At 37.9% G+C, this 27488-nt stretch overlaps 2 protein-coding genes across 7 annotated transcripts in view; one reads left to right on the top strand and one right to left on the bottom strand.

The window, feature by feature from the left end:
- Positions 1 to 2947: 2947 nt before the first annotated feature.
- LOC121854757 (tigger transposable element-derived protein 1-like) lies at positions 2948 to 18752 on the top strand. 3 transcript variants are annotated; one of them, XR_006086630.1, is made up of 2 exons: positions 2948 to 3441; positions 17829 to 18752. XR_006086630.1 is itself a non-coding variant. In XM_042349503.1 (2 exons), the coding sequence occupies exon 2, from the start codon at positions 14173 to 14175 to the stop codon at positions 15043 to 15045; it is 873 nt and encodes a 290-aa protein (XP_042205437.1). In that variant the 5' UTR covers positions 3030 to 3441; positions 13995 to 14172; the 3' UTR covers positions 15046 to 15349. The 3 variants fall into 3 exon arrangements, 1 of the variants encoding a protein (XP_042205437.1); XR_006086631.1 differs by lacking the exon at positions 17829 to 18752 and adding an exon at positions 16858 to 16979; XM_042349503.1 differs by lacking the exon at positions 17829 to 18752 and adding an exon at positions 13995 to 15349 and having other exon boundaries at positions 3030 to 3441.
- Positions 16267 to 27488, bottom strand: part of LOC121854756 (ribitol-5-phosphate xylosyltransferase 1-like) — a 60706-nt gene continuing 49484 nt past the window's right edge. For all 4 annotated transcript variants that reach the window (XM_042349501.1, XM_042349498.1, XM_042349499.1 and 1 more), the window contains 4 exons: positions 22747 to 22920; positions 21281 to 21385; positions 18986 to 19150; positions 16267 to 17957 (listed from right to left, as the gene is read on the bottom strand). In XM_042349501.1, coding sequence (XP_042205435.1) covers positions 17834 to 17957; positions 18986 to 19150; positions 21281 to 21385; positions 22747 to 22920 — 568 coding nt within the window. In that variant the 3' untranslated portion in view covers positions 16267 to 17833. The remainder of the gene's footprint in view (positions 17958 to 18985; positions 19151 to 21280; positions 21386 to 22746; positions 22921 to 27488) is intronic.

The following is a 27488-nucleotide window of genomic DNA, read 5'->3' as shown; positions in this document are numbered from 1 at the left end:
CCGGAAGCAGAGTCCACTGCCAAAAATTGCATTTTTTGCGGGGTCGCCAAAAATGACAAAAATTCATGTCCGGACCTTACAAAAAATGCTTTTTTGGCCGGTTCGCCAGAAGTGCCGGAACGACAGGTCCGGACCTTGCGAAAATTTCATTTTTGCGGGGTCGACAAAAATGACAAAAATTCATGTCCGAACCTTACGAAAAATGCTTTTTTGGCCGGTTCGCCAAAAGTGCCGGAACGACAGGTCCGGACCTTACGAAAATTTCATTTTTTGCGTGTTTGCCAAAAATGACAAAAATTCATGTCCGGACCTTACGAAAAATGCTTTTTTGGCGCCATCTTTCTTGTCCAGTTCCCGCTGTGTTTAACAGAATATGCAACTGCAAATGGAAACTGGAGGTGTACGTTTTTCAAGGCAATTGAACGCAAACGCATACCGCAAATGTATATATGGACTCCTAGCTTTGGTCCTTGACTGTTCTCAATGTTCCAATTAATTGATGAGAAAACTGAGCTCTCGTTAAGTTCATCAGTCCAACACCGGCCTCTCCATGAATTTGTCCTTGAATACCTTACAGTCAAGTTACTACAAAGTATAGCAAACAAACATTGAAATTATAATACTAATCAGTAAATCAGAATGCACAACAGTAAGTGGAAATACATATGTACATGAAATAAAATACAAATTACTGTACAAGAGTACATGAAATAGAACTGCGCATCAGAAATAAAAATACAATAAAGTAATGATAATCAAGAAGACAACATTGTCATTGGATGTCTGCTACCAAGATATTGGAAGCATAATGTGCTGTCTAATGGTAGACCCTGCTGCCATATGGCAGCATGAAAATTGTGACCAAATCCCAGGTTGCTCATCTGACTTTCTGCCTCATTTACACACAATTGCAGGGTCTGAATTGTTTTTCTTACTATTGACAACACAGCATACATACAGTATATTGTTTCTCACTCTTGATCTTTTTCATTTTTGTATTTATTTATGGCTCTTTATAATTACTATCATTATTATTATTATTATAATTATAATTTATATTAGATTTTATTAATTTTATTGTTATTATTTTATTATATTTTCGCTCCCCAGGCCTTGATGTGGGTCATAAAATGACCTGTGCCCGGGTGGGCTAATGCCCGGAAAAAAACAACTCTGGTAATGCTTCCTCTCTTTGGATGGCAATGTTCCTTGAGACTGGAATTAAACTGTTACATGTATCAGAGCAGGGTAGGTACAGTAGTAGGAGACTTTGTACCTTCTACTATAGTACTGACTATACAATATGGCTGACTTACATAATCGTTGTCTAAAGTATATCCTAATAATAATCAAGAGAATGAACATGGTAATCACAGCTTACACTACACTATCAGAGAAAAAGAAGTCACTGTGGGATGGTATACACTGTCAATAAATTTCATGGGCAACCAAACAGGTATAGTTTCCATCAGTACTTCCTTTACATAGGTGAGATTCTCAATTTCAGATGTAGGCTTTATCTTCTGCACCTTTACAATATGGGAACTGATGGGTTTCCTTAGAATAGTTGATGTGTTATGGAGTGTTACTTCCCACATTGTCCTTAGGCATATCGTCCCTGACCTACAGCGAGGCTTGGTGGCTCAGTAGGGCAGGCTACACTCACAGGAACTTCCTGCAGGAAATACAAGTAAACAGTACCAAAGATCTCTTCTAAAAGTGCATCAGTTACCATTAATTGTGCATAAGTACAATGGTTAATATTTGTCTCATATGTGATCAGATCCATTTCACAAGTAGAATATGAACTAACAACATTAATCCTTGTGGGAATAAAAAGAGGAGATACTGTACCCGTCTCAGTCAAACATGTGGAGAATGCTGCCGGAGGTGGAGTTGCCATAAGCGACTTGTCGTGAGACAAGAGGAATGAACTAGAAACATTTTGAATGATCACAGTGTGATCTTTTCCCCTGACCTCGGCATAGGAAGGAGTTGCGGGTAGGACTGGCCATTGCCAAGTTCCCCATTTTTTTTATTAATCATTACAGTACTGATACATTATAAAAATAAGTGCTATCATGCTTTTATTTTTATTTTTTGCCCTCCAGGCCCCATTGTGGGTAATGACCTTTGCCCAGGGGGGCTATTCCCTATATACAGGTTGGACCTCGCTAATCTGGGAAGCTTGGGACCAGACCAGTTCCAAATTAGCGAAAATTCCTAACCACTGAAGCCGAGGTTAAAAATGGCAAAATAATGCATAAAATGTACTATTGCTGTCTAATTTCTTCAGTATAGACATCTCTAAAATAAATAATGTCACATGCTTACATTTTGCCGCATTACAACCACTTCCGCTACTTGTTGGTCTCTTAGGAGGCATATTCATGGGTAAATTATAAGTATTTAAAGGTAAAATAGTGGCAACAAGTGAGCAGTGACACCGCCCAGAACCATCGAAGCTGCCAGGCTATTGGGACCCAGATTAGCGGGATCCATCCTGTATAAAAAGATAAAAAAATTGTACTTTACTTTTAGTATGAGGACAGCGGGCAGTTCCAACACAGTCTACTCACCCGTATTGGACTTCTCCATGACTTGTTACTGGCAAACCCCCCGTGACCGACTAGACATTTAGAAATGGTGAGGTGCGAGGCTGCTAGCAAAAAAGTGTATAAACTTTTATTCACAACATCTGCTCTGATTGTGCTAAGAGAAATAAATTTCATACCATTGATGACATTATTTTTACTTTTGAGATACTGTATAAAATACAGTACCCGGTATACTCTATTGTACTGTATATGAAGGGTACAGGTACTACTAAGCACAGATTATTACAGTAACGCATCTTTACTAATTAATAAATAACAAATAAACAATATTATTTCACAAATGAAAAATGAGAGGCAGGAGTTAGTGAAAGGCGCAGAGGTGGGGTGGGGGGAGTGGTGTCTGTACAGTCAGTTTCTCCCTCCATGGGTCTATCCCCCCCCTCCCCTCATATCACCACACTTTTCTTCTAAGCACATGCCAGATGAACATTAATTAATTTACAAGCTCACATATACTACAATGCAGGGTTTTAAATGGGATGTCATATATTATGAGTGCAATGGGTAATTAAATATGAGCTAAAATATATGTTATCACAATGAGTACATACTATAAATAATAACAATTACATATCTGACAGCTCAAGTGGCAGCACCCATGACTCAGGTGTGAGGCCCACACCTCTTGACTTCTGATGGGTGATGAAATACCTCACCGAATGCAACACACTGGGAACTATGCGGTCCCAAGCATAGTGGGTCACACGGAATGATGCAGTAACTTAGGAAAAACCCAATACGTAGTCTGAGAAGGAGAAGTCAGCCGAGATCAACGCACATGACAGTAGTTTGTAAACAATAGACGGAAGGACCTACGAACATCGTAAGTGCTTAAAAGTTTATAAACTCCTGTGGTGGTGATTCACTTAAGACTTACGAAGCCCACAACTCGATTTAAAATGGCTGTCTTTCCTTCATTACTTACGGTAACTTTGAGATCTCGTAAGCTATTGCAAGGCGGAAATAGGGTCATTTTCTCTACATTACAACCCATACCAAAACACACAGCAACTACACATACTTTAAGCATCATTAGAGAAGATGGAATTATGTTTGAGCAATACTTGATGCTTGAAGTAAGTCTAGCAGCTGTGTGTTTGGGTAAAATTGCATAACAGTAGCAACACATTTTTTCTTACAAAAAATATTTTCTTCATAGTTTTTTGGTTTAATACAATAAGTAGTGATGCTCTTTTTTGCCAGAAAATTAGTGAAATGTATCTTACCCTAACGTAACCTTACCAAATCAAATTTTACCTTACCTAACATTTACCTAACCTAACCTTTACCTACCTTAACCTTAACATGCCTTACCTACCCTAACCTAAATTTACCTTACCTTACCTAATTCACAGAGATAATCAAAGGTTAAAATACATAATAGTGGTATCCTAAGTTAAGTTTATATATCATCAACAGATTTATAGACAAGTTGGAGAAATGATTATAAAATAGTTTATCTCTGCAAATGTGTTGTTTTTTTAAAGTAATTGAAAAATTTCTAGAGAACTTCATTTGTTTGTCATGTGGGTTGCGGCTTTCTTAGGTTAAGTTAGGTTAGATTAGGTAAGGTAACGTTAGGTTAGATTAGGTAAGGTAACGTTAGGTTAGGTTAAATAAGGTAAGCGAAAAAAATCACTACTGAACGTAATCAGTCAAAAAAACCTAAGAACATAATTCTTTTTCTCAGAAAAAAAATGCTATACCACTGTTAATTTTTATCCCCTTTTTGATGAACTTAGATTGGGTTAGGTATTTTTAAATATGAGTCATGGGTACTTCTTGAATACTTGGCAGAATAACTTGTTATAACCAGGTCGTAAGTCGAAAAGGCGAAAATAATACATAGAAATTCTAAAATGGGTCTCTTTTTCTTCTCAGCACACGAGAACTTTTACTTTTACGCTTGCCAGCCATTTTAAAGGGAATTACAAACGAAAATTTTGCCAGTACACAGCGCTATCACAAACGTCGGGACTCGAAAATACGTAATGGGAAAAATATTTTATACGACCATGGCCGTCATATGTCCGGGTGGTCGTAAGTCGAATATGTCATAAGTCGAGGATAGACTGTACAGGGGTATATGCAAAAAGAAGGCGAAATCTAGGCAAAAATGTTCACTTGACCTCGTATTTGGCTTTCGTTACTGAAGGATATCTAAGGCTATACCACATTAATTAGGTCTATCTGCAAGTTTACTAAGTAATAAAAAATATTTTTACCACAAATGTGGACAATATTTTGGTACAAATTACTTGAAAAGTTGTATAAGACAAAAGATGTGTCTCGTCCATTCCGTGACAAATATAAACACTCTCAAGCCCCTTCTCTTAAAAAAAAAAAAATTAACTAAAAAGACAAACTGTAATATCATATTTTAGTATGATGATGTACAAAACATTTTCTTCGTTATTCTATGATAAAACAAGTCTAACAAGCTTTATTACAAATTTTATTATTTTTTGTCATGCAATCAGGAAATAGCATACTTACTACATCAGGGTTGAGCGTGCTACAGCAGCTAAGGAGATCCTGTAAGTTTCGGCCTCGAATACGGACTCGCTTACGGAGTCCACTGACATATATTTGTTTTGGATATACCGATCAGGGACGGTAACTCCAGTTACGGGGTAAACAAACAGATACAGTCCCATAGATGCTTTTGAGTATGTGGCCCTTGGTGTCTTTTAAGGGTGGAAATCTACAACATTTGGAAGGATAAGTATACCAAGGCTATAGCATTGGTGTACTTAGCCTTTCAAACATTGAAACCAAGGCTATAGCTATGATGTCTCTCAAAGAATAAGGTTTATTTTGTAATCACATGAAATAACAAAGGTATAAAGCATTGTATAAACATACAGTACTGTATAAACATTTTCATTAAGAGCAAAACAATTCTGTGTTCTACGAGTGCTTGTGTATCAATTACTTTATCTTGATTACTCACATGAAACAGTTTGTAGATAATTTATGTAAAATGCTAATGCAACAAATCCCACCTTTTTATCTCAAATAACAAGCATTCTATGACTCATTACGTACAATTATCTCCCGTGTGGTGCAGTCAATTGCTGTGAGGTGAGTAACAGACCAAACCCCGAGCACCTCGCAGGAAAGTGCCTGCCCAAACCCAAGAGAATTAAGTGGTAGAGGAACTTGGTTTTAACAGCAAACTAAAAATTTTTTATAAATACCTGTACATAAAATCTAAGTACGTACAGTATTGACTGATTTATGATATGGTTGCATTCCAAGAAACCCTATTATAAATCATTTAACATATGTTTCAATGGGATACGTTCCTGGCCTGTCCGACAGACATATATCATAGAAAAAGCTATCCTACACTAATTAGATACAAGAAATTCAACAACACTCATCACATTTATAATAACAAGCCTGCTGCTTAGCAATGTCTAACTTCATCTCCAAAGACACAGTCTTCTTTGAAGCCTTGGCTTTCCCAGAGGTGGGAGACTCAACAGGACGCTTGCTAGCCATTTACAGAGTTATTAATCACTACACAATAACCAAAATAGAGCAAAATCTGAACATTTGTTTTCCACTCATCAATAATGGCACATATCACAGCGATTACAAGGTTATGCAAAGATAAATGACAATAGTGTTTGTTACACGAGCGAGGGCAGGTGCGACTACGTTGGAACAAAGCGCGTAAATGAGATGCACAGGTGGTGCACGAGTAGGTGAACTACACGTAGCGTCCATCTTGGATTTGACAAGTGAAGGGAGAGATGCACTTCCCCTGTGTTTACATTCCGTGTCAGCAAGTTTAGCCTCCAAAAAGCTATTATTAACATGAAATTTGCCTTATGTAAATTGCAAAAGGGTATTAAAATCTATCTAGCATTAATGAAGATTTTCGTAAATCAGATATTCTTTAAAAGATATAGGATTTTTTTTTTTTACTCTATAGACAGGAGTATAGTTAGAGCCTATCTACCTAGTCAATACCTCATACTACTGCCAAGGAGTCATTTAATGGTATTTGCTTTTAAGTCAACTCACCCTTTTGCTTTTATAGCAAATGACTAACCACAAACCCAGATTATGGTATGATGGGGTATCTGACTAGTCTAGCTATAGGCTCAGCCATAAATAAAATTTTCAGATAAATACCCAACTTCTAGCTAGACACCCTTGATTAGGTGACACTAATTAATGACAGCCTGCAGGAATAGTGGAAAAAAGGAGGTAATACAGATGTTCACTGCCTAAGCAAACATGAACCAGAGGTGAGTTAACCCAGCTACTGCACAAAGGATGGGTGTGTACAGAAGGAATGCTGACCCATGAAAATTAATACAGAACAGGTAGAGATCATACATGTAAGCCTAAACTTTTTGTAAAAGGAACAGAAGGCAGAAATGACTCTATGGAGGTAGCTTACTTCTGTAGTTCCAAAACCAGGAAACTGTGGTTCCATATGGCTTATCATACACCTGAGGATTCTAGTACCTTTGTGAGATAATATAAGGAAAAGAGTTCCTTATCCCCCCCCCCCCTGCCCTTATCTTGACATGCAGGGAATACAGAGTATAAAAATCTTTAAATCTTCAAGTATTTATGGAGAAGGCTAAACTTATTACAAAATGGTTTCATAAGCAGATCAAAGCTTATTTCAGAAGTAATATAACATGAAGTTGAATGCAGACTACACTACTAACTGTTACATACATTCACAGATGAAGAAATTATAAAGTGTGGGTAGAAGTAAGAAAAAAAGGCAAGTGAGAGTTTAATGACAAAAGAAATATATAGTAACTGTGTTTTGGGAACCTAACTGAAACCCCACAATCACAGCCACATCATCACACACTTATCAGCAAGACTTACTGTATATTATTTACTGTAGAATTTTGCACACTACATCTGTTAAGCTCTTGCAAGTTCCTTAAGATATGACACAAAAATGTCTGTGGCAAATGAAATGACTAGTATATGGGGGAAAGAAAATTAAAATGATTACACGGTAATTACTGAACACAGAATGGTAAGCAGTGCAGAGAAGAAAACATTATGGAAATGGTAACAACAGTCACTACCGTACAAGTGAGTACTGAAGTACACTACAGTACTGTACTATAAAATGAGTTGAGACTACTGCTCTAAGTCTTTTTGGTGTATCACAGTAATTTAATTATACAGCACTAGATTTGTTACCAAACAAACATTAGTTTAAATTATTATATCAAAAGATTATTTCACCTTCACATGTAAGCCTGAGTTTACCTTTCACAAAATACATTAAATGGAAATGATATTCAAAATGTCCAACATTACATCCTAATATCTAAAATACCTACTTCAACAGCTACCATTAAAACCACCTATATTTCATCACTAAATACAATAACATATTATGACTTCCCTCTCTTTAATAACTGTACCAGATCCAAATAATTTGTCAACATTTTTCATACAATTATTGCACAGAGACAAATTTAAATCAGTGAAAGTAAGAGATAAATCTACAGGAGTGTTTAAAGGTAGATCGCTGATTGCAGAAACAGAAAGGTTACTTCTGATTTGGGTTAAAAGAAAAACATATGAAAGGCAATTCCATTTCTACTGAATTCATTTGTGAAAGAGCCAAGGAAATTTATGAACATTTGAAGGAAGATCAACCTAGTTCTTCTGAAGCTGTGTTTGAAGACTTTAAGGCCAGCAAGGGCTGGTTCGATAAGTTCAAGAGAAGAACTGGCATTTATAATGTTGTTAGGTTTGGTGAAGCTGCAAGTGCAGATAAAGAAGCAAATTATATTGTTCTAACTTTAGATTGATATTATATATCAGATAAAAACTGTAAGCCTATAACCACCCAACCCTGGCTGGGAAGATGGGAGGGGAGGAAGGGGAGGGAGGTGACAGTGACACGTTTGATAGTTAGGGCCGAAGGTCTAGTGAAGGTATTTATTTGTTTATTTATGTCCTTTAGATTGAGTTTTTGTTTTTTGCTTATAAAATGTCACAGAAGTGACTGGGGAGAATATAATTTACATTGATGGAATTCTTATAAGATAGTGATTAATTTGAATACAATTATGCTATAGTTGCATTAGACATACAAATTTTAGTTCTTATTACAAATGGCTAAAAAAAAAAACTATTTTGTGCAAAATATGACGTGTATATTCGAATTATTCGCTGTCTTGCAAGGATTCTAGCAATGCAAATTATATTCTCCTTACTTTAGTCTGTGATATTATATAAGACAAAAACTTAAAGCCTACTGTATAACCACCAAACCCTGGCTGGGATGGGGGGGAGGGAAGGACGGAGGAGGAGGGAGGTGACAGTGACAGTGACATGTTTGACAGTTGGTGCTGAAGGTCTAGTAAAGTATTTATTTGTTTATTTATGTCCTTTAGATTGAGTTCCTGTTTTTTTTATAAATTGTCACAGAAGTGACCGGGTGAGAATATAATTTATATTGCTGGAATTCTTATAAGATAGTGATTAATTTGAATATAATCATGCTATAGCTTGCACTAAACAAAACTTTTAGTAATCATTTAGTACATTATTTTGAGTACATGCACAGTACAGCTTTGCCCTTAGGACAGTGTAGCGTGCCCAGAGAAACATTAGGCGCGAATTTTAAAATATGATGTGCCAGATTGACTCGTGTAAAAAAATAGGAATGATTCGCTTTAAATAAAAACATTGTCCTTAATTGTGGGTGTCGATTTAAATCAATAATCTCAAATTGAATCCCTTTAAATCGACGTTCTACTGTAATAGATCCAGTTCGTGAGATTTTCAGTTAACGAGTGACTCTGTGGAACAAATTGTGCTCGTTAATGGAGGGACCACTGTATAGGCTTTATTTTTACATCACTTGGTGGCAACTCTTCTGTTAAGTCAACAAAGCCTTGGGAAATACTAACAAAATAATGTCATGAAAATCAGCCAATGATTTCCCGCATCCATTTTCCACACTGTCTTTCTTTGGTTTCCCCACCTCAGAAACTCATACTTGACAGGTAATTAGCATTGAAAAAGAGTCATTAAAATTTTCCAAGTGTCATTACAACCACTAATTACCCAGCAATCAAATTATGGACCATAGATTCGGAATCAGCATGCTCAGGAGTACCTATAGAACCCTCGAAGATCCAGACTAAAAGGCGGGACCACCTTTCCATAAAAGCGTATTGTCCGGATTTTCCTTCGAATAATAAATGATATAAGAAACACCCAAAATACATTACTAATGTAGTGATAAACAAATTACAGTATATAAACCATGCATTTACCTATGATAACATAATAAGAAACATTGTATCATTATTAGTGAATGAAATAATATTCCCACAAATAACAATTGTCAACTCTGTTTATGTTTCCCACGTCCTCGAGCACCTGTGTCCAAGCAGCTGACGGGTCAAGCAGTGCCCACGGCCCTAAAATTTTCTTTGCTCTGGTTTGGGAAAATTTCTTAGGGAAACTTCTATGAGACGTCTTAGCCCAGGACCCCCAATTTTTTTTTTTTTTTTGGATCTTCCAAAATCCGGATTTCCTGGGTCCGGATCTTCGAGGGTTTACTTTACTTTTACTTTTATCCTCTTCGCCACTGATCGGCTTGTTAGCCGCTTGGGCGATCGGTCACGTCTCTTTTCCTTTATATTCTTCACCAAAAGGTCGGCTCGCTAGCCGCCCGGGCGATCGGTCACGTCTCTGTCACGCACTGTTGGCAAATACTGGGCATGCACCGGCTCCTGAATGTACCTGAACCCGCTCCAGTGTTGGTCAAGTCTTCTCTTGAAAGAGCTCACACTCGGTGCCGTCACAACACTCTCTGGTAGATTGTTCCAAGAGTTTACAACCCTCACTCCGAAAAAGTTTGCCCTCACGGTTTTGGACTTGCGGCTTCTTCAATCTTGAGCTGTGACCCCTTGTGGGGCGAGCGTCCGCCAGCTCCAAGTAAGGACACTCAACTGAGTAGTGCCCCCTGAGATGCTTATAAACCTCAACTAGGTCCCCCCTTGCCCGTCTGTAGTATAAGCTAGGCAAGTTCAGGCGCTCCAATCTCTCAGGGTAGCTGAGATGCCGAAGTGCAGGCACCAGTTTGGTGGCCCTCCTTTGAACATTTTCAACCAACTGACAGTCCCTAGCATATCTCGGGGACCAAATGGGGTGACAGTACTCCAGGGTAGGTCTCAATCACTTAATTTCCAGCACTCACAAACAAATTTAACTATTATTTTTCCAGAAGGGTAACTGTTACTGAACTCAGCCTAAGGGCAATGTTTACACTAGTGATACCGACACCTTTCAAAACATTAAAATATGTGTTGGTGTTAACTACAGTTTCATACAAACAAATGTTACGAGGGCAGTTACTCGTAATATTTGCTGGTAAATTGTTTAATAATTTAATTACAGTATATTCATGCAATGCACCCGATTTTGTAAACATTTACACGAATGTGCTGTAAATTTGTAAACAAGGCAAACGTATGGGAACAGCTGGCTGGCCTGCGGCAAACTGGCCAGTTTGTGAATTTCACTAGATTCATCCTAAAGTTGCTACAAAGTCACTAAATACATAAAAAAATCTGGAAAATACTGGTACATGTAAGACATTATCTAAAAAGAGAATAATTGTCAACAATGACTTGGCTAGATGCCAAAAACTGTCGCAAGTGACAAGAGTATGTGCTTGTTGCTGTATACGGCTAGTACAGTGTACTACCATATACTGTCAATATAAAGTACAACATGCTTTGCTTAACATGTACAGTACCATAATTATTAAGTTTGAAAATTTTTTACTTGTCAATATATTTAAAAATAAACTATCAGTACAGTACTAATAAATTTTCATTACTTACCTTGTGTACGCGGTATTTTAAATATCTTTATGCTTGTAGAACTGTATTGTTGTGATTGGCTTACACCAAATTTGTATGCCCGAGTAATGTTTGTTTGTAAGAAAACCATAGTTAACACCGAAAGGTATTTTAATGTTTTGAAAATGCTACAATTAGGTAAAACTTGCTTGTGAGTGTTGCTGAAACGTAAATGTTGGCAAGTTTAGCCGAGGACATAGCTTTCAAATTGCAGTTCAGGTAGTCGACTTCATTGCTAAGTATACTGTATAGGTCTAGGTCAACAATTTCAGTTGTAAATAATTATATGCCAAGTCAACTTATAGGCCACTATATAAAGTAATTAAGTACTTCAAGAATAACACAAAACACCAAAAAATCACATGAAAAACCATAGTTGGCAAGTAATTAGCATGTCTGAAACACGTCTGAAACACCTTTTGAAACTCGTTCAGAAACATATCTGAAACACATTTGAAACATGTTCTGAAACACGGCTTCAGTTCCTGAAGCCATGCTTTTTGAACTTGGCTTCAGCTTTGAAACATTCTAAAGGCTTCGACTTTGAAACCAGAGGCATGGCACCGGTTTCAGCTTCAAAGCTTCAGGCTTCGGATTTTCATCTTTACGCAGACACACTGACCATATTATATAATTTTATTTAGATCATACTAAATAAATATATCAAATTAGTGGCAAATCCAAGGCAGCACAATTTTAACCTGACTTGACAAGTGACATGGGTTGTTGTTTTGGAGTCGAAATTACTGACCATTATGTCATTGATCAGTGCCGACACGAGCAGATATTGTCACAGGTCAATCAGGTCAGATCTCCACCCCCAGGTAGTGCCGGGGAGAGTAACCTTTAGATGATCAGGTCAAATGTGAGTTGACCATGTGACCTTGATCTCACCTTACATGAACTGAGATCCACACTGACATCACAAGTTATCCCCACTGGTCTATTCTCACAAGAACCTGATCTGAATGTCGGAAGAGATCAAAGATACCAAACGATTGTAACCTGCCATTAGCTAAAAATAATTTGATGATTCCTTCCAATGTTTCTGTGTGATTTGTGACTGTAAATTACTGTTTATGTATAGTCGATAAAATAAATTTTGAAAGAAATTTTTTTACTATAAGTAACCAATTTTTAACTTATAGGGAGTCAAAACTCACCCCAAAAACAATCAGCTTAAAATAAGGTCAGCTTATCTCAAAGCCTTGCTGCATTATTATTGTTGTTATCATTATTATACAGGTTGTGCCTCTCTAGTACAGCATTCTGTGGTCCGTAAACTCCCGTGGTCCGGAACGATTTTAGTTTGCCCATGAAGAAAATTAATTTGAGTCTGGTACTTTCGATGTTTGTCTAAATTTGGCCTTATTTACCCTACTTTTTTGGCAAATTACTACCTGTAATAAAGCAACATCCTAATAAACCAACGAAAATAACAGATAAAAGTTAAATAAAAACTAAAAACAACACAGAAAAGTTCTTATGTTCTACAGCTTTAGCTAGAGTTGAACCTGATGGCTTGTCAACTTCGTCATCCCAGTAAAAACACACACAACAACATTGGCTGTCTTTATGTTTTCAGCTTTACCACCACTAGTGGATAGAATTTTTGTTTTAAATTCAGAATCATTAATTAAAATACTGTATATATGAACAGTAAATAGGTGTTGCTTTCATATTCTTATGTAGAGTAATGACAATATGTTTATACATGTGCTCACTTACATACGTGATCTCACTTTTTTCTTTACCATTAATGGTTAGCTACTTCCAATGTTCCATTTATTAACATTAAACAACATTACTTAAAACAACCATATTAATTTTACTACAGCTACAACCAGGGTCTTATTTTCTTCAGTTTTATATGTAGAACCAATCAGTCACTGGTTTTGTAAACATTAACGAAAACAATACCGTCTCATCTCCTCGTGTGTTTTAATATTCTACGTATTATTAATGAATTGTATTGTTCATTTTGCACACATAAACATTAATTCAATCAAAAGATATTCAGTAATAAACAATAATGAATGTTTTGTACATTGAGAAATGACGCTGTTTACACAATTGTGCATGTCTGAACGTTGGCGGGCCGCTCAAACCAGTCGAAATTCGAGTTTTCGCCGTCGAAATTTTAAATTGTGCAGTGTTTTTTTTGTGTCCAAATAAAAAACTAGCAAAATTTGAGAACTTACTGTACAACATTTAACCCTTCAATATATCTTCAAAGAGACCACGAAGCAGTGAAAGTGGTGCTAGAGCTTTTAAGTGTATGCACAAGTCACTATCTATCCAGGAAAAGGGTGAATTTCCATGGTCCGGCACTGGTCAGGTCCCGAGGTTGCCGGACTAGAGAGGTACAACCTGTATTATATTATTTTTAATTGTGTATTTTTTATTCTAAATTTGATTTACTAAAACTTATTATTATTATCATTATTATTATTATTATTATTATTATTATTATTATTACATTTTCGCCCCCCAGGCTTTATTTGAACTCTGCGGGCCTTGTTTGTACTTTCGCCGCTAGGCGGCACTAGTGGCGTGACTAGCGTCTACCCGCGGCCCGCCTTCCCTGAACACAGACATCAGCCAAGCCGCATGGGCAACAGTCTTTGATTTTCAACTTTTGCTGGTGGTTCATCACATCAACTTATATCACCATGCCTCCCAAACGACCTGCTGCTCCCTCTGGATCTACACCTAAGAGGGCAAGACGAGTGCTGACGCTGAATGAAGTGCTGAAACAACTCGACAGCGGTATGAGCTACGCAGCTGTTGGCCGCCACTTTGGGCTCAACGAATCCAGTCTGCGTGGAATTAAACGACGTGCAAAGGATCTGAAGCACGCTTTAGCTTCAAGTGCACCAGTGACATCAAAAGTGACAAGCCATGTGCGTGATGATGCCCTCATTAAAATGGAAAAAGCACTGAACATTTGGATAGAGGACCTAAACCGCCGCCGCATACCACTTGACTCGAAATTTATTAGGCAGAAAGCTAAGGAACTTTATGATAAGTTTTCTAAAGGTGATGATCATGGTGTTGGTGATGGTGATGATCAGGGTGATGGTGATAATCAGGGTGATGGTGATAATCAGGGTGATGGTGACAATTTGAAAAAATTTGCAGCTAGCAAAGGATGGTTCGAGAAATTCAGACATAGTTATGGGCTGCATAATATAAAAGTGACTGGCGAAGCAGCATCAGCAGACACTGTGGCAGGGGAAGCATACCCTGCAGAGTTTGCTAACCACATAGAACAAAAGGGTTATAGGCCGGAACAAGTTTTTAATGCTGATGAGTCAGGCCTATGGTGGAAGAAGATGCCACGCCGAACCTACATCTCTAAAGAGGAAAAAAGTGCCCCTGGATTTAAAGTTGCGAAGGACCGAGTGACAGTGATGCTATGTGGGAATGCGGCAGGGCATATGATTAAGCCCATGTTGTTATACACTGCCGCACGACCTCGGGCTCTCAAAAATAAAAACATGAACTTGCTACCAGTTTTCTACAGGAACAACAAGAAAGCGTAGATGACATCTGATTTGTGCGTGGATTGGCTGAAAAACTGCTTTGCTAGAGAGGTGAAAGATTATCTGGATGAACTTGGCATGGAGTTCAAAGTGGTATTATATCTAGATAATTGCCCTGGCCACTCTGAAGAACTCAAGACTGCCCACCCCAACATTGAGGTGGTTTTCCTGCCAAAAAACACCACCTCCATCATCCAGCCAATGGACCAGGGAGTCATTGTCGTGTTTAAGGCTAAATATGCAGAGAAGACTTTCAGCATGATTCGTGAGTGCCTTGATAAGGATGCTGATGTGACACCCAGAGAAATGTGGAAGAAATTTGATATTGCACAGTGCATAAACTTCATCGCTGAAAGCCACAATGAACTGTCGCAGAACTGTGTCCGATCATGTTGGAAAAAATTGTGGCCTGAAATTGTCCCAACATTCACAGGGTTCCCAACAGCCGAGCCTCAGTTACGCAACATAATAACTATGGCAAATGAAGTTGGAGGTGAAGGGTTCTCTGACTTAACAGCGGCAGAGGTGCAAGAAGAGTTATTGGGAAATGTTGGGGATCCATTTACAAGTGATGAACTAGAACAATTAGTGGAGCTGCAGGATGAAACAGAAGATGAAGTGAGTGATGATGAAAATAAGAACTTAACTTTAGATAATCTTGGTGAAGTAATAAGAATGAGTAAGGCCCTCTCTGCTCGTCTCTATGACATTGATCCCTCCCTTGATAGGTCCCTTAAAGCAAAGAGAGCTATTGAAAATGTTATGTTGCCATATATAGAACTGCAGAGGGAAATGAGAAGCAAGAAAGCACAGACCACCATCACCAACTTCTTCAGTCGCCGAGTGCCTGCCATCGCCGAACCTGCCGGCATCCTGCAACAGGGAGGCAGAAGCTGCCGACACCTCACAACAACAAGACGTAGAAGCTGCCGGCACCTCACAACAACAAGACGCAGTACCTGCCCACACCCCTCAAGAAGATGCAGACCTTGACTCATCATACTCATCTGACTGGTCAGGCTTTTAATAAGCCTCAATCATCACACTTGTATATACTGTACACTGTATTGTTTACTGTAAGGACCGATGTTCACTTCAATAAATGAAATCGTAAGTTTGCTAGTATTTTTGTCCACTTATTATATTATTATTTATACACTATTATTTAAGGTTATGTGTAAAGGAAACGCATTAATGCTTAAAGGTACATTTATTCAACATATGCTAATAATAGTTAGAAAAATTACGTAACCATCACGGTATCGACGGCCGTCTACAGAACGTAACCCCCGTCGATAAAGAGGGAGTACTGTACTATATTATATAAATAATAGGTATTAAGGTTTCATGAATCTTTGCAAAGCCTTGGATTTGGCTTCATGACTTTTTTAACATCTGGCTTTGGTTTCACTACTTTTAATGTCTGGCTTAAGCTTCATGATATTCCAATGGCTTCAGCTTTGAAGCCAGAGGCTTGGCTTTGTCCCCATGCCTGTTTGCTGTACAGTACTCTATTTCAATTATGAAACAAATAAAAAAATACATATCAGATAAATTTGTTGAAATGCTACTCAAAACACTATTAGATGAGCCTAATTGTTGTGTTCAAATTTCACATAAATCAATACATTAATAATAATAATAAACGTTCCAGCAGGGCGATGGCCTTAAGCTTAGCAAAGTAAATTTTGCCTCGCTCTGTGACATCACACAGTGGGGTTGAAGATGTCACTGAAATTTTGTAATGTTTTCCTCGTTATCTTTATATTTTTATTACCACTAATTTTAATAAGTTGATTTTTTCTTCTCCAGTTGTGGAAATTACCAGAGACCAACATAGAAAAGTTATTATCCCTTTAGATATCAGTAGATAAATACGACAAAGAGTAAATACTAAAGAACTGTAGTGACTCTGGGTTGTCCAGCCAATCAGCTGCCTTGTTATAAACTGGCCCTAGGCCTCAGTTGCAAAGTTTGAGTGAACAGACTACAGGTCTTAATTTCTACAACACAACTTCAAAAATTCAGAAATAGAGGATTGAGCCCCAAAATCCCATTTTAAGTCTAGTCTTAGACAATAAATCCTTCAATATGTTATTTTTAGCTTCCGGTAGTAGATTTTAGTTTCAATGTCTTATTATTTAGTTTCAATTTCTTATTAAAAATCATCTTTCAAAAAGAGGTTATTAACTCAATTATTCAAGAATTTTCAACCCTGTCTTAAGTGAAGTAACAAAATAAATAACAGTAAGAGACAGACACAAAGGTCCTGACTTATGGAGAGGCAACATCTAAAATACTGTGTTAAGAAGGACATGCGGGATTATGAACAAGAAACTGAGCCACATCTATTCAAAGATAAATATGTGATTCACAGTACAGTATATTAGTGCAGTACTTATCACAGCAGTTGTCAGGTAACTTTCCATTTGTCAAAACTTCTTAAAAATAATAATACTGACTTTAGAGAACTTAAAGAGAAAGTTGTCATATAGATGCCAGCTATGGAATATCTCAACCGTAATTAAAACATTTTCCGCTAAATTATGAAATTCACCTTTGCTATCACATCTCATAATTTGTTTATCTCCATATAATGCTGACTTTATCGACTACAGCATCACTACATAAACATTTCCCTGATGAATTACACTATTTGGTCTAAAACTGGTGCTGCTTACCATACATTTCATAATAACCAAACTACCCGACGGTGACTAGTGCAATGTGAAACTTATGACATGAAAAGTGGTCTGGTACTGAATTCCAGCTTCACTTTCCAGGATCTTCAGTCTGGCTGCAGTAATGAAGAGGTTACAATAGAGATGAATCTATCCCTCATCTTCAACTTGAACCATTCGTACCACTGAGAAACACGCAAGCGACGAAGTGCTTTATACTGTTTGCTGTACCTAGTAGAAAAAAAAAATCAGCCTGGGAATAAGACATGAGTGTTATACAGTAGTTGTTTATGCCATGGGCGCACAGACTTGGCATAAATTATTCACTACAATCACAGTTACTCTTTATGACAGCCCTAACTCATAAACAAAGCAAGGCATCTCCTTAGGTTGAAGAGTTATAATTAGAACTGGCTTTTAATAAAGCGCCATAAAATTTAAGAGCTCAGAAAGAAACATTAACTCCATGCATGTTACCCAGTTTTATTTTTGCCAGCAGTTGAAGAGCTGAGACATGATAGGAATAGAGGTTAGGACCACCCCTTACCCCTTACATTGTGCAATGCAAGGTGAGTTAGTTATCTATTTTAATTATCTTTTTAACCTCTTCACTACGGGGATGCCACTTTTAAAATGTTATTTGGTTAACGTCAGACGATTTTATTCTGCTCAGAGGGACTCTGTACACAAAGGGCTAAAGATTCAAGCCCACTAGCTTAGGTCAGCAGAGATGCTACCTGTCAAGTCGAGTTCAAGGCTTAGAGGACGATTGTTTTTGTATCTACATTTTTTTTAGCAAATGGAGTGTTGGGAAATTCTCTTAAAACAAGGGCCATTGAAACTGTGATTTCAGCAATAGAGAATTTTTATTTTATGCTCATGAGCTTAATCTATTGTTCAACATTTTGTCTTTCAAAAACCAAGTTGCATTTCAAGGTGAAATAAAATCAGATAGCAATGAGAATCTTTAGAAGTCAGTCAGTCGTGTAAAATACACTGAAGGAGTATATAAATGTAGCAAACACACACAACCGTTTTTCATTCTCCTTTGCTTATAAATGGCCAACCAGTACTGCTAGCACCATCTTACTAGACCAGTTGAGGGGAAAGTGTCTCATATTTCAAAGCGCAGGCACGCGCGCACGCACGCACACACACAAATTTTTTTTTTTTTATTAGAGATCATATAAAATTATCATTCTGAAAAGCCAGCCAGACACCAATCATTGAGTCAAAGGAAAACACACAGCATAACATACCTGCGTTCTTTGGCTAGAATTTTGGGTAATTGTTCCCAAGTCTTGACCCAAATTACAGGGGGACCATGTCGTTTCAGAAGCCTCCACGGTTGACTATCACACTGTCCCTTAGTTGCAACATCTTCAATAATAGGGGTACTGCCTGCTGACAGTGCTTCATAAACTCTGGAAGACACATTGTGTTAGAAGTAATTATGATTAGATACTCACACACACAAATTCTATATCATGTGAATAAAAATGGTGAACTGATTCCTGAAATCCCCTTTTATGATTAAGACTTTATCATCATTCTCGTCATTGTTACATCCATTTTACAAGTTCACATGGGTTAGCTGTAGTAACCTGATGGCAGCCCTCATTGCTGCATGATCTCTAGCAGCCTCTCTTGGCAGGTTCATATCTCTGAGGTTATTTCTTACAACCTCTCTGCATTTCATTCTTGGCCTACCCCTAACTCTCATCCCCTTCTTATTCCAACTCTGGCATTTTTTGACCCTATTGGCCACCTCTGTTCTTCACAATACTCTCAATACCCAGCCATCCTCTTAGCTTTGAACTTCATATTACACATCCACATCACCATTCCCATTACAGCTCCCTCAAGTTTACACATGTCGCCCTCCTTAACTGCCTATGTTTCACTGCCATACAATATCACACTTGTTGCACACCTTTCCTTTTACACCATGAGAATGTCCTCTCCCCCATCAAAAAAGGTAATTATTCCCATTTATTACCAGAGAGCCTACCATACAAACATTCTTGCCCTGGGGTTCCTGAGCTCCTTGGGGTAAGTGTTTCTCATGTGAGCCTATATATCTTTTTTACTTCTACCATGAAATGACTGAAAAGTCAATGAAGAAAGACTGCTGTGAGACTGGGTCACATTGCTAATCACAGTAGAGGAAGTCTCCAGTCTCTAATTTTTCAGTTCAAACAAACATAAGGAAAAGTGATGCAGCCAGTGTGCTCCCCAAACCATCCTCAAAAACAAAATTTCCTACATATCTACAGTATTTCTGTTCACACCGAGGACTTCTTTTTTATAAACACCAAGGCTTGGTATAACAAACTGGCCTATATGACTTGCCAAGTTACTCAATGTGAAATTGGATTCCTTTCTCGAAACCTCACGAGTCAAAAGGGCCCCATAAACTGACACATCAGCCTGAATAAACTGGATTCCATGCAAAAGTCAATAAAAACCCTTATTGTAATACCAATGCTTAGAATTGTATGGCCTAGCCAAAAAATGTCAGGTGCATACTTGGAGAATGAGGCAAATTGCACATAGCTCCTACTATTGATGTAGCCAAGCTGGGAAGATATATGCTCAGGTGGCAACAGTAGCTGCAACAGTGGTTTCAAGCTGAGGATGAGGATTTGTGGCTTAAGCTAAGTGACAGACACAGCTGATGTGAAATCTTGACTCACACTGCCTTCTACCTTAAGTGGTGACTTGTCCCTAAGATACAAGCAGGCCTTTTATAGCAGAGCCTTGTTGAACATATTTTCATTTAATGGGCACGAAAAAAATATTAATTTAACAAATATAATAATAGACTAATATTACAATTAAAATAATAAATAAATAAATAAAAATTTCATCAAACATAATGGGTCCAAAGAACATCTTTGTTTACAGTAAGAGCTTGTCAACTCAACGTGGTCAGTCCACCAAAACTCACACCAGTTCTGTTTCTTTGCCCTCTCCTTTAAAAAATCTTCTGCATATGTTAAGTGAAAATTTTATTCCTTTCATGTCTAGAAAACATCCTGTAAGCGAATGTGTTGGTAAAGCAGCCAAGGTGATCAGGAGAGTCATGAGTGTGGATGTGAATATGTAAGTGATAACAGAGGGTTGAGGCAGGTGAGTGTCAGGTAAATATGGGTGAGTATCAGGTAAATATGGCTCAGTTGCCTGGCTTAGCTTCCTCTACCATTATGTTGACAATATCTTCATTTTATCTATAATAAGCGATAACATCTACATAGCCACTGCCATTACCGAAGAAAGCTGTCCAGTAGCATTTATAGAGTAAGAATCAACACTAAGGGATGCATCTCCATAAAAAAACAATGTTACAATGAACTCTTTGAGCAGATTAATCACTTAACATACTCTCCTTAGGAACATATACCGCAATGTCTATGGCAAGAGGACTGCCTATACTTTTCTTGATTAAGCATAGCTAATTAAAACTGTAGACTAATTAAGTTTAATACATGTGTCACCTGGGACAAGTGTTAGTCATAAAAAACACACTAAAATAACTCAATAGTCAGTCATACCTGTAAGTCTCTGTGTTCATTCCTGCTGGACACAATGATAGGTCTGATTGAAGCAGTGACCTGACATAGTCATCCATAGACTCAACAGTCTCATTTGGCAACCATCTGTGAGTGGAAGTGGTAAAATATACCTCCGACTGTTTAGAAACATTTATAGAATTAATGTATCCAAAATAAAGTGCTTAAATCCAAAACAATACCCCACCAAAAGTTTTATAATCACTCAAAAGACATCAACCTGTACTGTATAATATTTTGTGTACCCTAGTGGTGTCTACCAGCTAGTAAATTTTAGCTTATTAGTAAAGCATTTAATGAACAACTTTCCTTTTTTTGGAATGAGCAATTTAAAAAAAATAGTAATTAAAACCAAATGGCCTCCAGCTGATCATTTTCAATGTTATCATAAAACTATATACTGTACACTGTACAGTAGTACTGATACTGTTTTGTCAGCCTCTAAATTTAGAACATGTTTGTAGAAAGTATTTCCAGTGGTTTTCATACAATAAGTGGTTACAGAAAAGTCATAATTAAGCCAAAATTTTGGTTATCAGAAGGATCATTCATAATTTTCTTTCCATTCTCCAAATCTATGTCAGGTTTGACAAGAAAATCTCTAGTGGGTGTGGTGTTATGAGTGGTACAGTACTAGTAACGGATAAAAATACTATTAACACATAAACTGTGACTACGGGAAAACCTGGATTCCACTGTCTGCATTATTAACATATAATACAGTATTCTTAAAATATTAAAGATATAAATACAAAAGTATGAACCAAATCCTATACAGTATCTACCTTTGTTATTCTCTGGTGATGTTTATTGGGAGACAGAGCAACTAGAGAGGGAGCTGAGGTTGGCAGGGGTCACATTGCAGCAGTCTGACTGCCACTAACAGCAATGAATGCATCTCTTCCATGATGAAAGGAAAGGCAATTGAGAGTCCTACTGAGACATGGGTAGGATGAGATCTACTGGGACACGTGATGTACAGTACTGTACTTCACGAATACTAATTATGGACCACAATTTTGTTCATACCTAAGACTACTTACCCTTCTATGTAAGAGTTCCTCACAGCTTCATACTTAGTCTTGCTCCCTTCTTATACCCTGTCAATGACATCCCTCTATTCCCAATGACAGCACACATTCCTTTGTTGATGACAATACAGTAACCCACTCTAAAGCCCACATTCAGTAGATCCCACCAGATCTCCTATACTACACTCAAGTGACACTGAACACCAATCTTGAGTTCATAGCTCAACCAATCATGTATGGAGATGTGTGGTGGCTGTTTAACAAAAAAAAATGCTTATTGATTAAAAGAATATTCTATGCAACCCCAACCTACAATCTTCAATCTTCCTCTTGTACCGTGCAGCCAAGTACTGTAAGTTTTCAGGTTTTCCAAGCAATGTACTGTACTTCAATGTCAGATTTTTTTTTCTAACTTACCTTTCCCTTACATTAATGTAACAGTGACTGGATGAAAAAGGATCATTCTTCATAAATTTATGAAGCTCAATCCTACTGGAATTGGCATGAAGTGTCACCCTGAGGTTGCACACATACTTTCTAGGTAAGTCTGGAACAATTTGGTCCTCACTAATGACTGGAAACTGTCTGTACCTGCAAGAAAGAGACAACTTAAAATGATAGTACTGTACTGTAACACACAAGAAGTCTCTGGTTAACTCAAGAGAAAGGTTTGCTGTAACACCGTTCAGTAATATGGTGAGCTCTACTGACAAGTTGCTTATACAGGCCTAAGATAAAAAGAAATACCAAAAACACTTTTCCAGGGAATGAAACAGTTGGTATCACACCGACTTTTTCTCCGACAGATTCCCAAAACATGAAGCAATGCTAAAAATTTGAACACACGGTCTCTCCTCAACTTACGACAGATTCGACTTCCGACAACCCGGACATACGACGGCTATGGCCGTATAAAATATTTTTCACATTACGTATTTTCAAGTCCCGACGTTAGTGATCGCGCTGTGTACTGACAAAATTGATGTTTGTAATTCCCTTTAAAATGGCTGTCCAGCGTAAAAGTGAGAGTTCTCATGGTGATGAGAAGAAAAAGAGACACCCATTTTAGAATTTCTATGTATTATTTTTGCCTTTTCGACTTACGACTTGGTCGTCGGGACGGAACCCCGTCATAAGTCGAGGAGAGACTGTATTTGTGATTTGCTCAAGACTGTACAAGAGATTATGTTGTACACTGCTTTTTCTCAAAACTCATTCCTTGCTTTTCTTATGCTAATACAGTGCAGTGGGCCCTTCAAATCCGCAGGGGTTAGGTTCTCAAACTGGCCGCGAATCACCAAATCCGCGGATAACATTTGCTGACCGGGGGGGGGGGTGTTACATTTCCTTTGTGTGTTTGCCCCTAGGACAATTTTTTCTTTTTCCTGTTTTGTATGCATGTGTGTGTGTCTACACACACATACACTTATATACAATACAGGTAAAGGAAATTACTGTCTCTAGAACAAATGGCTCCCTGTTCCGGCCGCGAAAATGCTGGCAACTTTAAAACTATCCGCAGACATTCTTGGGTACATCCAGGGTGTCATCCACGAATAATAGAGGACCGCGAAAAAAAATCTGCGAATTATCCAGGCGTACTGTACAGCAAAGGTATCAGAGAAACAAAACCAGCAGAATGTCACTGCCTAGCTGGATACCATTACAGTAGAAGGCACAAAAATCATAAGTTCTTTTAAACAACAATCAACTGTTTAAATATGCACACAATGAAAATTAAAAAATGTAGTCTATAAAATATTTATTTAACAATGAAGATATTTTGAAAATGGTCACTATAGGTCTTAAACTGAAAGTTTTGATTAGAATACAGTGGTTTCACCATCATCCTCATACCCTTTCTCTTCTTCACCACTGAGAATCCTTTTAACGATTTTATCAGTCATGGAGGCCTTTATGTCTGCTGCACCTTTGTCACACCACTCCAGTTCTGTACCTCATTTCATTAACCCCTTCACTCTGGGAATGCCACTTTTAATATTTTACTTGGCTGATGCCAGACAATTCCACTTTCTTTTTATTAGCCTAGTGATTATATAATACTGGACAGATAGGTGAATGGAAGATGGAATTCAAACATATTTTTTTTTATTTACTTTCATGTCACAATTCTAAATGGAATGTAACAAGCAGAAGACTCTGCTCCACAGCAAACATGCCGAGGTGAGTTTCAGACATCACTTACATAAAATAACTTAAATTTACACAGTAATTCTACACTTATTTTACTATTTATTGTACTCAATATGTAGATATTATTCACTGAGGCAATTTTTAGGAGATGGCACTTGATATATGCCATCGGGTAAGGTGCAAATTTATACAGTACAGGCTCCCCCTCCCCAAGTCTGCGGATTTTTATTTTGCGGTTCTCTATTATTCACGGATGACACCCTGGATGTACCCAAGAATGTCTGTGGGTAGTTTTAAAATTGCCGGCATTTTCGCGGCTGGGACAGGAAGCCATTCGTTCTAGAGACAGTAATTTCCTTTACCTGTATTATAAATATGTGTGTGTGTGTGTGTAGACACAAACACACACAAAACACATACAAATAAATAATAATGGGAAAATCCTCTGGTAAATAATCAGAAACAAATTAATTAAAAATGTGAGTCTACCCTCAAGTCCGTGATTTATTAGTAAAGCACGGAATATACATACAGTGGTCCCTCGGTTAACGAACGCCTCGGTTAACGAACTGCCTCCCATAAGATTCTTAAATTCGGTTAACGAACAAAAATCGGTTTCTTACGAACCGACCTCAACATGTTTTCGCTTGCACTGGCCGGTCAACCAGCTTTAGTATTAGTCCGCCAATACATTAATCGGTTCTAGGGCTTAAATTCCTTACTATTTTAGTAAATATCAAGAAGTTTATACTATTCAATAATTTTAAAGTTTAATATTCAATTTTTTAGTCATTTTAACAATTATTGAACATAATTGAAGGTAAAGTGACTAGTTTAATGCGCGGCATCCAGCCTCTTAACACAGCAAACAGGCGTTAGTCTCTCTCTGTTTTCACTGGAGGTAACATCTTGCTTGAGACTCTCTTCAACAAAACGCTTTTTTCTGTGTTTCCAAGCAAATTATTGGTCATTTTGAAATATATTTTACATATTGACAATATATAATGCAGTGCAGTGTTGATTTAAAGAAAATAATCTTGAAATACACCAAGAAAACTAAAATTTTATGGGTGAAATGGTGCCATGGGGTGACTTCTCTTCCACCCCAATGCCTTCTCTTCTTCCTTCTCCTCCACCCCCATTCTAATTCCCATCATCATCATCATCCAGGAGCCTTCTACATACACACCTCAAAGTAAGTGAACTTTTCTGCCATTTTTGTTGAATTTAGGCAATTTTCGGTGAGCTGGAACCAATTACCCAAAAACCCATTGAAACAATGGTTTCGGTTAACGAATTTTTCGGTTAACGAACAACCTGCTGGAACGGATTGTGTTCGTTAACTGAGGGACCACTGTATAGGGAATATACATTTCTTTATACTATACAAGTAAAAATGTACCCCCCTACCCGTCAGCAAATGTTATTCGCGGATTTGGCGATTCGCGGCCATTTTGAGAACCTAACCCTCTCGAACTTGGGGGGGGGGGGGCCCTGTACAGTTTGCCACATATACGCTGTCACAATCCCACCACTACACAACGTTATGCTGATACTGAACTCTAGTCATGAAAAATTACACATATTTACACTATTTACAAGATTAGTGGGATTTTCAAAATTTCATGGACAAGTACAGTACAGGTAGTCCCCGACTTACGACCACATGGACTTACGTCCATTGGTACTTACGACCTGCTCTGATCGTACGTCCGTTGGGACATACGACTGCGACCGTCGTAACCAAAAATATTTTCAAATGACGCGCGCATTTTCTATACCGAAAAGTTTCCGTCCGGGGCGAGAGGGTGGCACGTCTCGTGGGTACACTCACTCAGCGGAGCGCTTAGTTTGTGTTTGGCTATCGTATCCTATACTGATCGCGCTGTGAACTTAAGTTATTATAGTATTTAATTGACTTTATAATGACTGGAAAGCGTAAAAAGTGAGAGTGCTGGTGGTGTTCCAAAGAAAAGGAGACAGGCAATTACTTTTGAGATGAAAATGAAGATAATAACACAGCATGAGAATGGAAAAACAGTAGCAACAATCTCACGCGACCTAGGTTTCTCACACTCGACTACAGTATATACACTATTCTGAAGGACAAGGAACATATTCGTGAAGTAGTGAAAGGAACAACACCTATAAAGGGAACTATAATATCAAAGAGAAGACAAGGTCCTATTCGCGATATGGAAAAATTATTGGTGATATGGACAGAAGACCAGATACAGAAGCATGTACCCTTAAGCCTTCTAACCATACAGGCTAAAGCAAGAAGCCTGTTCCAAAGCCTGAAGCAGCAGGCAGGAGATGAATGTGATCAAACCTTTACAGGAAGTCATGGGTGGTTTGATAGATTTAAAAAACGCTACAGTCTACACAATGTTAAGGTGAGTGTAGAGGCAGCTAGTGCCGATGTTGGTGCTGCCGAAGCTTTTAAGGAGGAGTTAGATGAAGTGATTGTGGAAGGGAATTATTTGCCTGAGCAAATATTCAATGTGGATGAGACTGGATTATTGTGGAAGCGCATGCCTGAGCGGGCATACAGTTTCAAAGGAGTTAATGAAAATGAAGTTATTTCGGATATTAGTAACAAGATAGTGGAGTTAGGTAAACAGCTGGAGTTAGAAATTGATAATGAAGATGTTGGACAGTTGGTTGAAAGTGTAGCAAAAGAGCTCAGTAACGAGGATCTTATTGAACTAGATGCACAGAAAATTGCAGAGGAAGAAGAGATACAAAATGTAGAAGAACCTGCACCCCCCAAAAAGTTTTCAGTGAAACATATGGCAGAGGCATTTGCTACAATTAATAAAGGAATGCAAATGTTTGATGGCATGGATCAAAATTATGAGCGTTATGCCAAAGTTGACAGAATGATCCAAGATGCACTTGCTTGCTACAGAGAAATTTATAATGAAAAGAAAAAGCAAACGGTGCAGTCTAAATTGGACATCTATTTCAAGAAGTCCCCCAGTGCTGTCTCCTCACGCCCCACC

The sequence above is a fragment of the Homarus americanus genome, unplaced genomic scaffold, assembly GCF_018991925.1.
Source record: "Homarus americanus isolate GMGI-L3 unplaced genomic scaffold, GMGI_Hamer_2.0 scaffold53233, whole genome shotgun sequence".
In the NCBI taxonomy this organism is placed as follows: Eukaryota; Metazoa; Arthropoda; class Malacostraca; order Decapoda; family Nephropidae; genus Homarus; species Homarus americanus.
This window is presented reverse-complemented; position numbering and strand designations above follow the sequence as displayed.

What these genes read in the sequence shown, in the direction of transcription:
- LOC121854757 (XM_042349503.1), top strand. Translation starts at nt 14,173, where the DNA reads ATGCCTCCCAAACGACCTGCTGCTCCCTCTGGATCTACACCTAAGAGG.